The 14,332-nt window shown below is 34.8% G+C and overlaps 1 protein-coding gene across 1 annotated transcript in view; it reads right to left on the bottom strand.

Moving 5' to 3' along the window:
- Nucleotides 1-1,701: 1,701 nt before the first annotated feature.
- PSPC1 (paraspeckle component 1) overlaps nt 1,702-14,332 on the bottom strand; it is a 38,592-nt gene continuing 25,961 nt past the window's right edge. The window contains 3 exon segments of the mRNA XM_030444550.1: nt 1,702-2,182; nt 5,378-5,547; nt 9,488-9,545. Coding sequence (XP_030300410.1) covers nt 1,997-2,182; nt 5,378-5,547; nt 9,488-9,545 — 414 coding nt within the window. The 3' untranslated portion in view covers nt 1,702-1,996.

The raw sequence follows: 14,332 nt of genomic DNA, 5'->3' as shown, positions 1-14,332 counted from the left end.
ATATCTCAATCACAATAAAAAGTCATGCACAAGGGAAGAAAAGATGAGACAACAGTAATGTAGGCACCTTACTATACACTAGTGTAACCTGCATTTTCAACTGAAAACCATACACCATAAGTACTCACTATAGGCAAACACCAGTTTACACCTTCTGAAAACACAGCAATTTTCCCAAATGTTGAATTTTGGGAATAGTGTACCAAGTAAAAGAAGTAGTTTTGGTTTTGGGCGCTGTAATAAGATACATGTATCAAGCAGGGGAATGACTTTTTCAGACTTTAAACTTATCTCACTACTGCATTATAAACTATGAAATATGGCATGTAAACTCAAATTGAGCAAAAAATGGCAATGTGAAAGACTATTTCGGGGAAAATGTGCAGTAGTTCAAGATATCACAACTGAGGAATTAACACATGTAATAAGTCCTGAACTGTATGGAAACAATCTCTATCTTAAAGCCATGTAACATTCCCAATTTAAATGACATTGTATTTCCAAAATGCCAGCAATGTCACAATCTCCGTTATCCATTTGCTCACAATTTAGTTTGTGCAGATCATCACTGCTCTCTCTCTCTCTGTTGCTTGTACCCCATGCTTTGAGCTCGGTATCATAGCATCCCAGTACAATTACGGGACCGTATAATCTCAAATCCAATTTAGTCAATTTGGTATCATTATTCAATCAGAGAAGTTTCAGTTATTTCTATTTCTGAAAATGAGAGTGAACTGATAAAAACAGAACACTGATATTTTACAGCAAAACAAAACCCACCCCAACAACAACAAAAAAGCAACAGAAACAAAAACTATCCCTACTTTCTTGCCACTATAGGAATAGAACCAATAGGTCTTTTCCATCATCTTCCATGACTGACAAAATCTGAATGACATTAAGCCTCCTAAAAGCATTATCTCCAGTTTTATCTTAATACTCAATCAGCAAATCTAGCCTGAGTTGTGTCAGAAATTGGTATTTTTCAAATTCATCATTCTGTTAAAATATTTATCAGGAATCCTCATATATTGCATAATATGCAATCCTTTCGGAATGCATATTGCTCTACGATAAGCGAACACTTATTTTAATTGTATCTGCCTATTATATAAACAGTTAATCATTGATAACAGACTTGTTTCTATTCAAACCACGCACTGGGGAAATGTATACTTAAAAAAATGCATTACACAGTAAAAGACCTTACACCAGCTTGCACCCATGTCTCCTTCCTTGCAATGGCAAGATACTTTTATGACCAGTAGAACACAGGGATGTGACAAGTTTTCTTCTGTAGTAGCACAGTGTAGGTAAATTCATTCGTAATGAATAAAGCATAACACAGATTTCCTTTTCCAAAGCTTCCCCTCCCATTCCCCACACTAAATTTTTCCAGTAATTTGAGTAACAGATATACTCTGTTGATAACCCTATTGTGACTAAGCTTGCAAAGGAACATTTGAGATACCAGGACACAGTATCCTCAAGAACTTTGCATAAAAGCTTATGCTCTTGGAAAGCAGACACAAACAAAAGCAATTGTGATATAAATCAGTCATAGCATGTACTGCAACATGCAGTTTAGCTAAACAGATTCATTGTAGACACATATTAGAAACTACTTAAGAATGAAAATTATGCCCTTTTAATTAAGCATAAAATTATTCTCACCCAATATTAGTAATAACATTCCCAAAATCCTTTTAAGTTATTTTTTGCATTTTATTGTAATCAGGTAACTGCACGTTTTACAGCATGGTCACACATTTTATTTTTGCTAGAGTCACAAACACATTGCCTTACATAATGATCTGCATCATTTCTGCTCTATACTACAAAGCCTATGACTGAATACAAAAAAATCTTTTACAAAATAAACTGTTTTGAAGACTACAATAACAATAAAACCGTTTTCAGATAACAGCTAAAATTATAAGGGCATATCACTGTATATTTTTACTGGAATTTCTAAACAGTAAGGAATGAAATAAGTTTAGTATCTGCGACGCTTGTTAGGTCCTTCAAAGTTGCCCCCTGGGTTTCCTCTACCAAAGCCACCAGGTCCACCACTCACGGCACCCACACCACTCATTGGCGGCTGAGGAGTTTCAGAGCCCGTCCTACTAACCAGAGGTGAACCCATCTGGGATGGACCTCCTTGAGGGAATCTCTCATTATGCTAATACAAGTCCATTTGGAACATGCCAAATGCGAGTTACAACAAAAACCACAAGTGATGTTGCCATGGAGTTCAGCAGATAGTCCCGCAGAATCAGGATCACACATAGAGGGAAGAAAGGAGCAATTTAATTAGTTATTATGGAAAAAGAGCTGGAAATTAGAGTGCTAAAGTTATGCTCCAACTTCGTAAAGTAAATTAAAAATTTAAAACTTTAAGTGTTAAGACCAACTCTGCTGCTCAATGTAACTTCATCCTTTCAAGCACATCTGAAGCAATATTCTCTATGTAACAGAAGAAACAGCAATTTCATACTGAGCCCTAATCTGCCTTACATACAAACTACAATGCTTCTCCCTTAAATTGAGACACAGAAGCACTGTCAAATCAGAAAAAAAAAATTTAAAACTTCACCTTTTGTATTTCTAGACACTGCAGGATTATTTTTTTAATAGCAATATAACATGAAGAGTTATACACATCTGTAGGCAAAGTGGAGTCATCCTTTTGTATGGCATTTCAGGAATCTTTGGTCAGACTTAAAATCCAGTCCAAATAAACTGACATAACTAAGGAGTAACTGGACTATGCTCAGAGTGAAAAAAACTTCACGTGTCTAAAGCTTAACCTGAAATACCAATGTAAAATGAAAATACAGTTAGTGCTCTACATTTATTTTGCCTAATTCTTTGACTCATAATAAGAGAAGTATATGTGCTTATGCAGATTTATTAGGCTATAGCAATTAAAACCTAAAACAGAAAACATATCTGAGGACTTACAGTTCAGCATTTATCCAAGTGTTAAAGAACAGAGCCACAAAGATGACATTTAAAACATTGACTCAACATAAACCAATAAAAGCATAGATATGGTACAATTAGATTTTGAAGTAACTCAACATTCACCTGTTAAGGACAGTTAAGATTTCAGAAGAAATTCCTTCTGTGCAGAGATCTGCATTAACTGCCTAGATATTCAGAGCTCAACAAGAACATTTAAAGCTAGCGCTTAATATGCCTAAATCACGGAAGAATTCTTCTGAAAGTCTAACTCCAGTACCAGTAGTAAAGCTCAACAGTTCTAGAGCCTGCTGATTTATTTAAAAAAACAAAACTGTAATTTAAAAACAGTATTATATTATATAGTTTTAAAAAAATTATACTGAATAAGAAAAAAGTTACTTCAACAGCTGCATGAAGATCTACTACTGCTCTAAAGTACCTTAAAATCTGCAGCACTGGTTCAAAATGGTTTAAAGATTATTTTTAACTCATTACAGCTTTTTAGAAGTGCGTATGAATTTCAACAAATAGCTTATCACATTCTCATGCTGATTTTCACCATTTGACTTTTGGAGAAAAAGTCCTCTTTCCAACAAGGAACCCTCTTCTCCAGCTAACAAGAAAACTAATAATTAACTACCCACAATAAAGCACAGGGGATAACTATTTTTAAGATCTTATTTTCAAAGTTAACCTGTGTTTCAAAAGATTGCAGTGAAACAAAATGACTGCTCCAACTTTTCCTCAAAATACTTTAAAAAACCCACCTGATTTAAAAAAATAAAGCCTGCACATTTGGTCTATAAAACATATTCTCCATTTCCCTCAGGGGAACTTGAAACTAACTGAAATTACAGTTCTTTAACAGAGACCCCTCAAAGGATCTTTGTCTTACCAACAGCAGCATAAATACAATAAGGCTATGCCTTCCTCTAGGGGGTCTATTCCTCCAATTAGAAACAAAAAGAGAAAAAAAAGTCTGATTTGTCCAGTAGCACATAGAAGAAAATGGAAGTTAGGAAAAAAAAATTCGAACATGCATTTCGAAGTGTTAGTATATTCTCTACATTTCCATACCTGGAATGACTTTTTGTAGAAGAACAACAGTTTGAGGTAGATACCTTGACTTAGGATACCACTTTTTCTTAACTCTTTTTCAGTGTCCACAGAGTCAAAAGAGAGTGTTCCAGAGGTGACCAGTAACACACTGGTCTCCAGCTGAAGTATCTCTGAAAACAGTTTTTTATAAAAAGCATCCCTCTCTTTGTGGGAAATGATACAAGTGATACAAGTTGTGTCCTCTGATGTGAAGTCAGATCTTCTCCTTTAACTGGTGAAGACCAGACACATCACGTGCTTTCTGCTAAATAAAATTCTCTTTTCAAAATCTTTTTCCTCTAAGGAGCAAAGAACTTAGTTTGAAGTTCATTTTACACATTGCTCAATCACAGACAGACACTACTGAGAACACCTATTTAAAAAAAAAATTAAAAGCAAACCAGCAGCTACAAAATACTTCTATGTTCCAACAAAACTACAATGGAGTATTTGTATCACACCACCACTACAACCTATCAAACATCTGTGTGCAGAATAATACTGAAAAGTACGTTAAAAATCAGGTTTAAAATTACACAGTTGTTTCTCTACATAAGACATTGCAGCTAGGAAGTGTGACTGGCTATGAGAACAGAGAAAAAATGGCTGCTGCTTTAACTGGTAGTGGCATTTCTGCTATTCATAAAAAATTCCAGGATGTATTAAAGTCATTCCCTAACATACCTGGCCACCAGGCAATATTATTTTCCCTATAATGATGTAAGGGTTATCCCCAACAGCTGTTGGCATACATAATTACTGTCAATCTCATGCTTTCAACACTGTTAGAAAGGAAATTCAAAAAACACTGAAGTTGCTTAAAAATAGTTTACACAAAGATATCTTCACACTACATAGCTTTCAATATTTAACTATTCATCAAAAGCCCCAAAAAGCTAACACAGAGAATTTAGTTCTAAAAAAGAATAAAACAGCAAATGCCTAAATTAACAGAATACTCTGGTATAGTGTTCTTTCTACATTTCACAGAAGTGATTTCCTTCTGTCAGTGAGTTCTTCACGACAAGTCATTCATGCAAAGTTTTGCCACAAGTGCTATATATTCTAACTTCAATTTAAAGTTTGGTTACTGATCAAAGAACTCACCCCATTCCTAAAAGAAGCAGGATTTTCACAGTAATATCAAATAAAGATTTTCCTTTAAATTATCTGCATGAACAAGTTTATCAATTATTTTTTAACATATTCAAAACATTGTATGTTCTTACTTGGTGTGAAAATATCTTTGGTAACAAGAATGGGCCATGAGACATAACAGCTATTTAAAGTAATTAAATTTGTGATACGTTACCACTGTTCCATTATCTGGCATCATTGGTGTTCCCATATTTGCAGCTCCATCTGGTCCCATGGAAGGACCAGGACCCATTGCAGGGCCAGGTAAAGTTCCTCTGTTGTTCATATTCATACCCATCATTGGTGGAGGGCCTTGGTTACCAGCAGGTGCTGGGCTAAACGCATCTATGCAAAACAATCTATACTTAGAGCTGTCCTATCTGATTTTTACAAGAATAAACAAAACAATTTACAATATTCAAAAGCCAAATGTACAAAACTTCCAATACTTGAAATTAAAAAAAAATATTCTTTGAGACTGTACATTTATCTCAATCATCTGCTTTTAAATGTTTTTTCATTGAATTATGTTGCATTACATAATCTACCTCGTATATAAGAAAATCCTGAACTTGACAGCTAAATATAGCTGTACGGTTTCTGTGCAAGAATTTAAAGTGTTCATATAGCATATGAATACCACTATTATGTAACTGTATATAGTGTTACAGTGCATTTGTTCTAATGTCTAAAAGCAACACCAAAGATGGCACTCAACTTTACATTATTTGTAATACGGCATAAATAAATCTTCCATTTAAATGTAATTTATTATAGTAAAAGTACCAGAAAACTAAGGGGAATTTTGTTAGAATTGAAAGTGACCGAACAGCCTCCACCAAAATTCCGATTCACATTAAGAGGTAGAATAAAAGCTTAAAGACACCTTTTGAGGAGATCATTTAGGTAGAATATTGAGCTAGAAACCATCACCCTGGCACTGCTCACTAACACTCTCAGCAGGCAGGTAAAATGGCCTTCATAACAATTTCTCATGTGGGTATAAGAAAGAAGTGTGATTATACAGATCACTTACGTCTACTGTTATGCTTCTGTGTTCCTTTGGCTCTACTTTTGTTTCTATTAAGAAATGACAACTTTAAGACTGGTGATGTACTCCCTCCCCCCATAATATTCCAACCCTTTCCAGCCAGAATTTTGCATCCAAACCTTGACAATGGAAGGCATGCATCTGGAATCTAGCCTATGTTTAAGGTCATGACAACATACAAGAACATCAACAAATCTGACATGTTGCTAGTTTAATAAACCTGCTCCTTCAAAAATCAACCTCTTGCCTCACTACAATTTGAAGTTCCTTAGTAATCAACATATAAATGTATTATTGTGAGCAAACTATTTACACTACTACTATTGTGAGCAAACAGATACACTACTCTGACTAGCTGCAAGTATGCAAACTTCTATGTTTACTCCTTGCCCTGAGAGCAAATATCACAGCAGTCACTGAAACCACTGCATCCAAGATACCGCTGCTACAAACGCTGAGCTGGGCTTGCTCATACTCATTATGCAAACTGCAAGTTGCTTAGTGAAAAGACACAGTACAACAACAACACAGTAGCACATCATGCTACAAGTTTATTAGAAACAAAATAGAAAAATCTTGTAATTCTGAAAAAGCAGAACTCATTTGATCTTAGTAGTGAGAAACTCCCCTGGCCTCAGTGAGCCATAACAAAACCATGCACAAGTTGGATGCTTCATAGCTACCTACAAGCCCAATCAGTTCATGTAGCAGGTAGAATACTGTGTAACAATTCAAGATAGTCACAACTAAATATGCCCTAAAACTGCTTCCTTTTTTAGGGTCATCCACTTGCTGGGTAAATATGGAAGGAAATGGAGAGGCCTGAGCTGGCAATTTAAGAAGAAACATTTCTTTTCAGAAAGTCTGCAAGTATTCTGCAGGACTATCATGATGGTAGTGCCATTAAATGGAGCTCAATTATCTTCTATTGGTTTGCTTACCTGTCTAATTAATCTTGGCCAGATGGTATCCCCTGGTAACTAACTTATCCCTTAACTGCAACAAATTCCTTACCCTCTGACAGGTCAACTGGGAAGTCTACAGCAAAGGTGAGCATGAGGCCCTGCACAGTTTCAGCAAGAGGCCACTGGAATTTCAGCTATACCTCACAGGTCCTTCTAGCAGACCTTAAGAATTAACCACTTCATTATCCACTCTTTTTTGTGGGACACTGATATTAGTAGGCAATTCACTAGACCAGGCTCAGTAACAGACGCAAAGCAGTCATCCTCTCTACATATTATTACAACGACAGACACCAGAAGATTTTTCTGCAGTCTGGAGGACTGAAAAAGCACACTTCTGGTGTCCAAACTGCACATGACAAGATCTGGACACAGCTGGTAAGTCATCACAGTCCATAACCCTCATCAGTGCAGAGACAGTTTTCAAAACCCTTTTTTTTTCCCCCCCATACTGACAAGTTTTATCAGCTGCACCTAGCTTTACAGAGCCAGTTCAGTGCTACACTGAGGTATACAGCTTTTCTCAGAACTTGTTTGCCATAGAAAACAACATAGAAAGTAAGTGGTCTCCCACAAGTCAGCCCAACACTAATTAAATCTGTCACAAAGGTACTAATGTTATGTGGGTTATTTCCATTACTGAAGGTACACCATCTCTACTGTGTCCCACATGATGGAAAGTAGCAAATGGAAGATAAAGGCCACTTTAAAAATAAAATTACAACTCTACTGCATCCTCTGCTGTTAAAGGATGCTAAAACCAACAATTACAGGTCTACTATTTAAAGGTCTACTGCAGGGGTTTTTTTATTTGTAGTGGTGGGCTGGTTAATGGACTGGAGAAAAAAAAAAAGTCTCTACAGTGAGCTAACCTAAAATCCAGATAACCTGGAAACAAACACTCTTCATGTACTCATTATGGGTATCTTTCCCTTTTTAACATAGCAGATCACTGTATAACTTTTTTTGGAACTACACATTTATTTCTGAAAAAATTTGTACGTTTGTATTAAGTTTAAAATCCCAAGTCATAGCAGGAAGCTCACAAAATAAGTCTATGATGACCATCATTGTTAAGCATTAAAATCTGACAAGAAGAGGGCTGTGATCTGGTTAGCTGGCATTAGTAGTTTCCACACTAAAAATATTTATGAAATCTCCTAATTAAATGAAATTTTCGAGTCGACAGCAATCATATGCAGTACAACTATAAAATGAAAAAAAAATTTGTAAAGTTTATACTTTAGCTACTATTTGTAAATAACTTGACACAGCCTTCTTTTAGAATTATTATTTAAAACTCTTAATCTCCGCTGAAAGAAAAAAATCTATTTCGCAACTGTAAATGTGTCTCAGTTCATAAGTAAATGGTGAATAATGTATTTTAAGACCTGGACAGAGTAGATTCATTAGTCTACAAATTCACATTACTCAAAAGGTCAAGCACCAACATTTTGTATATACTTTCAAGTTTAAAAAATACAAAAATAATAACTTTTCTTAAATAATAATCTTCATTTGTTTCAATGAACATCAGGAAGCTTCCAAGATATATATATTGACAATTACTATGGTTTACTCAGTTTGTTTGGTTTTGTTTTGTTTACTTTTAAGAAATACTGTTAAGTTTCAGTCTTGTTTAATAGCAGATATTCTGGTTGAGGGGGATTCCACACTGTTTCAGACTGCATATATAGACCAATCATTTATTATTACGAATGCACTCCTGCAGACTTCATAGTACAGGCAGTGACAATGGTTTAGGTCACAAAAGTGAACTGAGAATATTTGCAAATACACACTTGCAGTGAACTAGTAGAACATTAATAACATTATTGATTTATCTTTTGTCAGGTCCAAGAACTTCCCAGTTTTAACCCCTACAACATCATTTCACTGCATGCAATTAGTCTCAACTTCTCTGAATAGGCAGTCTCTCCAGAAGAATGCAAAATAAAGAAGAACTTTCTATTAAGAAAGTAGCAGATTAATTCCAGAGCACCACCTTCCCCTCCCTTTTTGTTTCTGTTAAATTGCATATCATATTTTCCTCCCACAGGTAGTCAAACAATAAAGATATACACTTGGGAAAAAAACAGGTGTCTGGAAGCAAAATATGTGAGATTTTTTTTAACTTCCTAATACTGTTTAATTCTTTTTACCAGTAGCTGTCACTAATAAATAGTGCTTGAGTAACATGTACAGTCCCAAAGAAAAATTGTTAATTTTTTTTTTATATTACATAAGCCTTTATCCTTCAGATCCCTACCTCCCATGTTTATTGCTCCACGAGGACCCATATCACCCATTCTCATTTCCTGTTCTCTCTGAAAGTAAACATATTTTTGATGGTCAACCTATCATTCTTAGAACTTAAAAACATTTCCATTTACTCCATGAAAATAAAAATTTTCAAGTTTCAAAAGTTTCCACTGAATACAAAATGTACAAGGAATAAAATTAACTATAGTCCCCTGTTTTTATAAAATCAAATGGAATAATAAGTTCCATATAGCAATGCTATAAATTTTTGTATAATGCTAAAAGTTCAATATTACAAGTTAAAGTATCAAATGCAGCAGTTTAATGTTCTCAAATAGTTATATGATCAGCTGCAAATGAATCCATTTTCACAGAGAGCTTTTCATTAATAAGCAGCAATATATTTACATTTTAACTAATAAAGAGGTCTTACTACAACACTGCTGCAAGGCCGAGGTTCACAACTCAAATATACTTCTGCTGATTGAAAACTAAGCTTAATGTGTTGTATTATGGTATTTAAACTCAATTTGCCAGCTCATCTTTGTTCAAATAACTGACCTTACGTGGTGTTGGCACACTTTTTGATAAATTCTATCATGCATTTGCAATGTCAGTTCAGATACTGACAATCCTTTCAAAAACAGCACAAAAAAAAAGCATCAGCATGAACTCAATTTGCATGTCATATGCATTTATACTAAAGAGACAAATAAAAGGTCAAATTGATTCAGATTCAACTGATGCTCAGCCATTCAACAGCAAGAGTTCTGACTTCACAGATCATGAACCACGGCCTGCTCAGAAAATAGTACCCAGAGTGGCAAAAATCATAACTTAAAATGAAACAAAATACATCTATCAAAGGTAATCCAAGGGATTTTAGTATTACTATTTATATCAAAACAATGAAAGAGAAACAAATTCATAGTTCAAAATAAAACCTGAAACTGTTACCAACATTTTTTTGTTAATTTTCCGCAAGACTGTTAATGAATATTGCACTCTTCAGTGAACACAAGTGTGCTGAGAACAAGCAGATGCAAAAAAAAATTTACCTGACTCTGAAAATCACTTCACTTATGATTAAAGAGCATGAGTTCAGATGCACTTCGAAAATAATTCCATATATTAGGCAACTGAATCAGTATTTTTACAGTTCCACAGGATTCCTTTTCATTCAGTCATGTTTGGGATTCCAAACATGAGTCTTCTGTCTTCACACACGTAAAGCAGACACCAACATTTGACATAACGAGTCAGTTTTTTAAAATATTCTGGTATGGAGAACTGTCGTATGATACCTGACAAAAGGCTCTCATGTCATACACTTTGTTTCCAGTTACTCATATTAACCACAAAAATGAACCTAACCTAAGAAGACTGGACACTATTTTTGATGGCTTAGTGTGGAGAGGAAAAGTAAGGCTTTGTAGCTCAAGACACAGGCAGCATTAAGGTCCAGCTGTGAACAGCCATTCATGAACACTAAAGAAGGACCTCTTCTTCTGACCTTAGGACCCACAATTAAACCTATATAACAGAATAATCCAACTGCTTTGTCAGATTTTTAACAGTAACGTAAACTGACATTTCAAGTAAAATCAGCAGTTCTGTTAGGATCAATCATACCCACAAACTGACACCGATGATTTAGGTACAAATCAGCATACAACCATGCTGGTGTTAGTCTGCTTTTACACTTCAGCCCTGAAGTGAAGAAGCAGAAGAAAAAAGTGGTAATTATCCTTAATGTCAAACCCTAGCCCAAGATGCCAGAAAAACATCATGGCTATCACTTTTCATCAATCAGATCATGTGCATATGTGCCTGTGTGAAAACAGGACGTGCCACAAACATTCAGGATACCTTTAGCTACAAGGGAAAGTATCACATTTTTAATTACTGCACATAACGTAGTTGATGCATCTCAGGTGCAACTGCCAAGTTGGTGGGCAGATTTTTTAATGCAAAATATGCCATATAGGACAGAGATGAGTACAATACCAACTAGATAAGGATGTTAAACACAGAACTATAACCATGTACTAGTTAACAAAGGACAGAAGCAGTGACAAGCTTCAACATACACATCTTTTTAAATTAAAAAACACACTACACTTCCTTCTAGCAAACCACCACTTTTTCTTGTCTTTAAATGTTACCAGTTCTTTATTCAACAGTAAGCACAACACAAAAAGAGGGGTGTAACCTATAATTTTTAGGGTTTTTTCTTTTTTTCTTCTTTAGTAACAAAAAAATACCAAGAAATCGTTTGCCATTTTGTAGCTTTAACTTTGGTGCTAAAATTTCAACGTGTAAAAAACATTTCAGCTAGAGTCAAGATCCACATATGTGCCTTATAGTCTCTGCTGCCCATTGATGTACCAACATGCCTACAAGAATGACTGCTATTCTGACTGTTGCACATTCATAATTTATCACATTCTTTTCAATTTTCAGCAAGAATAAATTCTTCTATTCAGTTAACATGGAACTCACAATTTTAAGATAAATCCCCTATCAGAGAAAATACTAAATTTCAAATGTTAACTGATATGTTACCTTACAATAATAATAATGCAATTAAGTACTTGACATATTAACTATGAAAACATGTACATACAGGCAAAACCTGTTATTTGCAAGATTCCAGACAGGAGCAAAAATTCAGTCATATCCCTCACATATCATGTCCTACATAGCTATTTATTAGGTGAGCAGGTAAGTTAGATCAACTGTTCCATGGGTTTTACCCAAAATATGGCAGAGAAAGGAATACCAACTGGCAGTTACAACAGAGAGACTGAACCAGTGCTGGTTGATACTCCAGCCCAACTGAGAGCTTTGTTCTTGGATACTCAAACCCTCTTGCAGAACATAACTATGTTCACATTACCTTCTCAGAGCTTCTTTTCCTCACTAAGTAACTGCCCACTCTTCTTCAGTACCTTCCCTGAAGCCACCCATAACTACTCATAAAAGGAAGATAAAAATGAGCAGCAGAAGTTGAGGACTAAACTTTCACTAGAGAAATGGACAGGGAGGCGATTAAGAACCTCTGAAGTCACCTGGTACCTGGGAAAACAACTTAAAACTGGAAGAGAACAAGAAAAATGGATGATAGGCAATTATAGGGGGACAAGAAAGCTGTAAGACAAAGAATGCTTAGTAAAGTGCAATTTAAGCTTTGGGAAGATTAAAAACCCCAAGCAATATACAACTAAAAACAAAGGAAGACAAGCAAAGAAATTACACCATATTGTAAAACAGTAATTCTTCACATAACTCCAAAGTTTTCCAAATTCTGTGGCAGGATTCTTGCATAACACTTCAGAACTCATTTATGAAAAACAAACAAAAATAAAACCCAAGAAGCTCCGATTCTCCCAAGTAATTTCCTTGATGGCAACTATAGCATTGTACTAATTATTTTATATACAGGCATTAGAAATGAGATTTCATCCCAATTGCAACTCCTTTTGGTGTCAACTGTATAAAGTATATCTACATAGAAATACAGAATAAAACTAGATTTCAAATTACAAACTACTTTGCACCTTTAATATAGTATGGATTCTCTGTCTTTTGCAGGTATTAGAATTTTACAAGTATTTTTTGAGCATTCAAAGAAACAACATTCCTACACCTCAGTCACCATTGATACCAGTAGCCTAAGTACACAGAGAACTGCCAAGATGATTTTCCTCTTTTTTTGAAAGAATACATTAGTATATTCCTAAATCCATTCTCTAAACAGCTTTATGGTTCTGTAGAATACACCTAAGAATTGATACAGGAGAATGTATCAGGTGCAATTCTGTTCTAAGATTGAAAATAAAAATATAAGTAGTTACAAAACTGTTTTCTTAACTAACCTAATTTTTTCCTGGAAACAGGCCCTATATTGCAGCAGCCACAAGAAAATGAAAAATCTTTTCTCCAAATTATATAATAATGGCAACAAAAGGGGCAGAAAATTACAATGGCATGTAGTATTTTAGAAAAGCAAAAAGCAAGATACCAACAGAAGTATTAAAATGATAGAACAGACAGTCTTCGAGTATTCATGGCCAGGAGATACACTTCTCCAGTAACAGGACTATTCACTCACCTTTCAGCTAAGGAATGGTGGCCAAAATAATGGTAAGACAGCATCAAAAAAATCCCTTATAAAAAAACATAAAAGAACATTTAGCCCCATAAACTTACCCTTGCACATTAGAAATCAGTGACTTTAGTACCTAAGTTGCAGAGCAAAATGTAATTCACAGTGCTATTGATTCTCACCTGTTTTAATGACCATGAAAACCAAATTCTGTTTTCTTCCAGAGTTCATAATTATCCAAAAAGGTAATAAATTTCTGTACCTCTTACTAGAATTCACAACTCCTTTTAGAGTGTTCATTTGGTTAAGATCCTTCTAGTTAAAGGAAAACTATTTCCAAAGGCCTCTCTTAAGGAGGTCCCTTAAACTTTACCTTAATCTACTGGAAAATGCCTACAAAATTTATATGAAGTTGATGCTTTTGCAGTGAAACTAGAATTTGGGAGATGCTTTTGACTGTGCATTATTCTTCTTTTCCTTGGAATATCTTACTCTTCATACCAATGAGTAGCTCACTCTTAACTATGAAGTTAAGGTGCCAGTGAGCTGAAATAATAAAATAATAAATAATAATATGCCTTCTCTTCTACCCACTACTTCTCACCATTCTCTCTTCATTTCATCCATTAATTAATCTATATGTATGATCTGAAAGTTAACATTATCCCCACATAGTTCATTTTATTCCATCACATCCAGTAATATTTAATAACTTTGAATGACAAATACTGATCTTCTTTAAAA

Source organism: Calypte anna, chromosome 1, assembly GCF_003957555.1.
Source record: "Calypte anna isolate BGI_N300 chromosome 1, bCalAnn1_v1.p, whole genome shotgun sequence".
NCBI classification, from domain to species: domain Eukaryota; kingdom Metazoa; phylum Chordata; class Aves; order Apodiformes; family Trochilidae; genus Calypte; species Calypte anna.
This window is presented reverse-complemented; position numbering and strand designations above follow the sequence as displayed.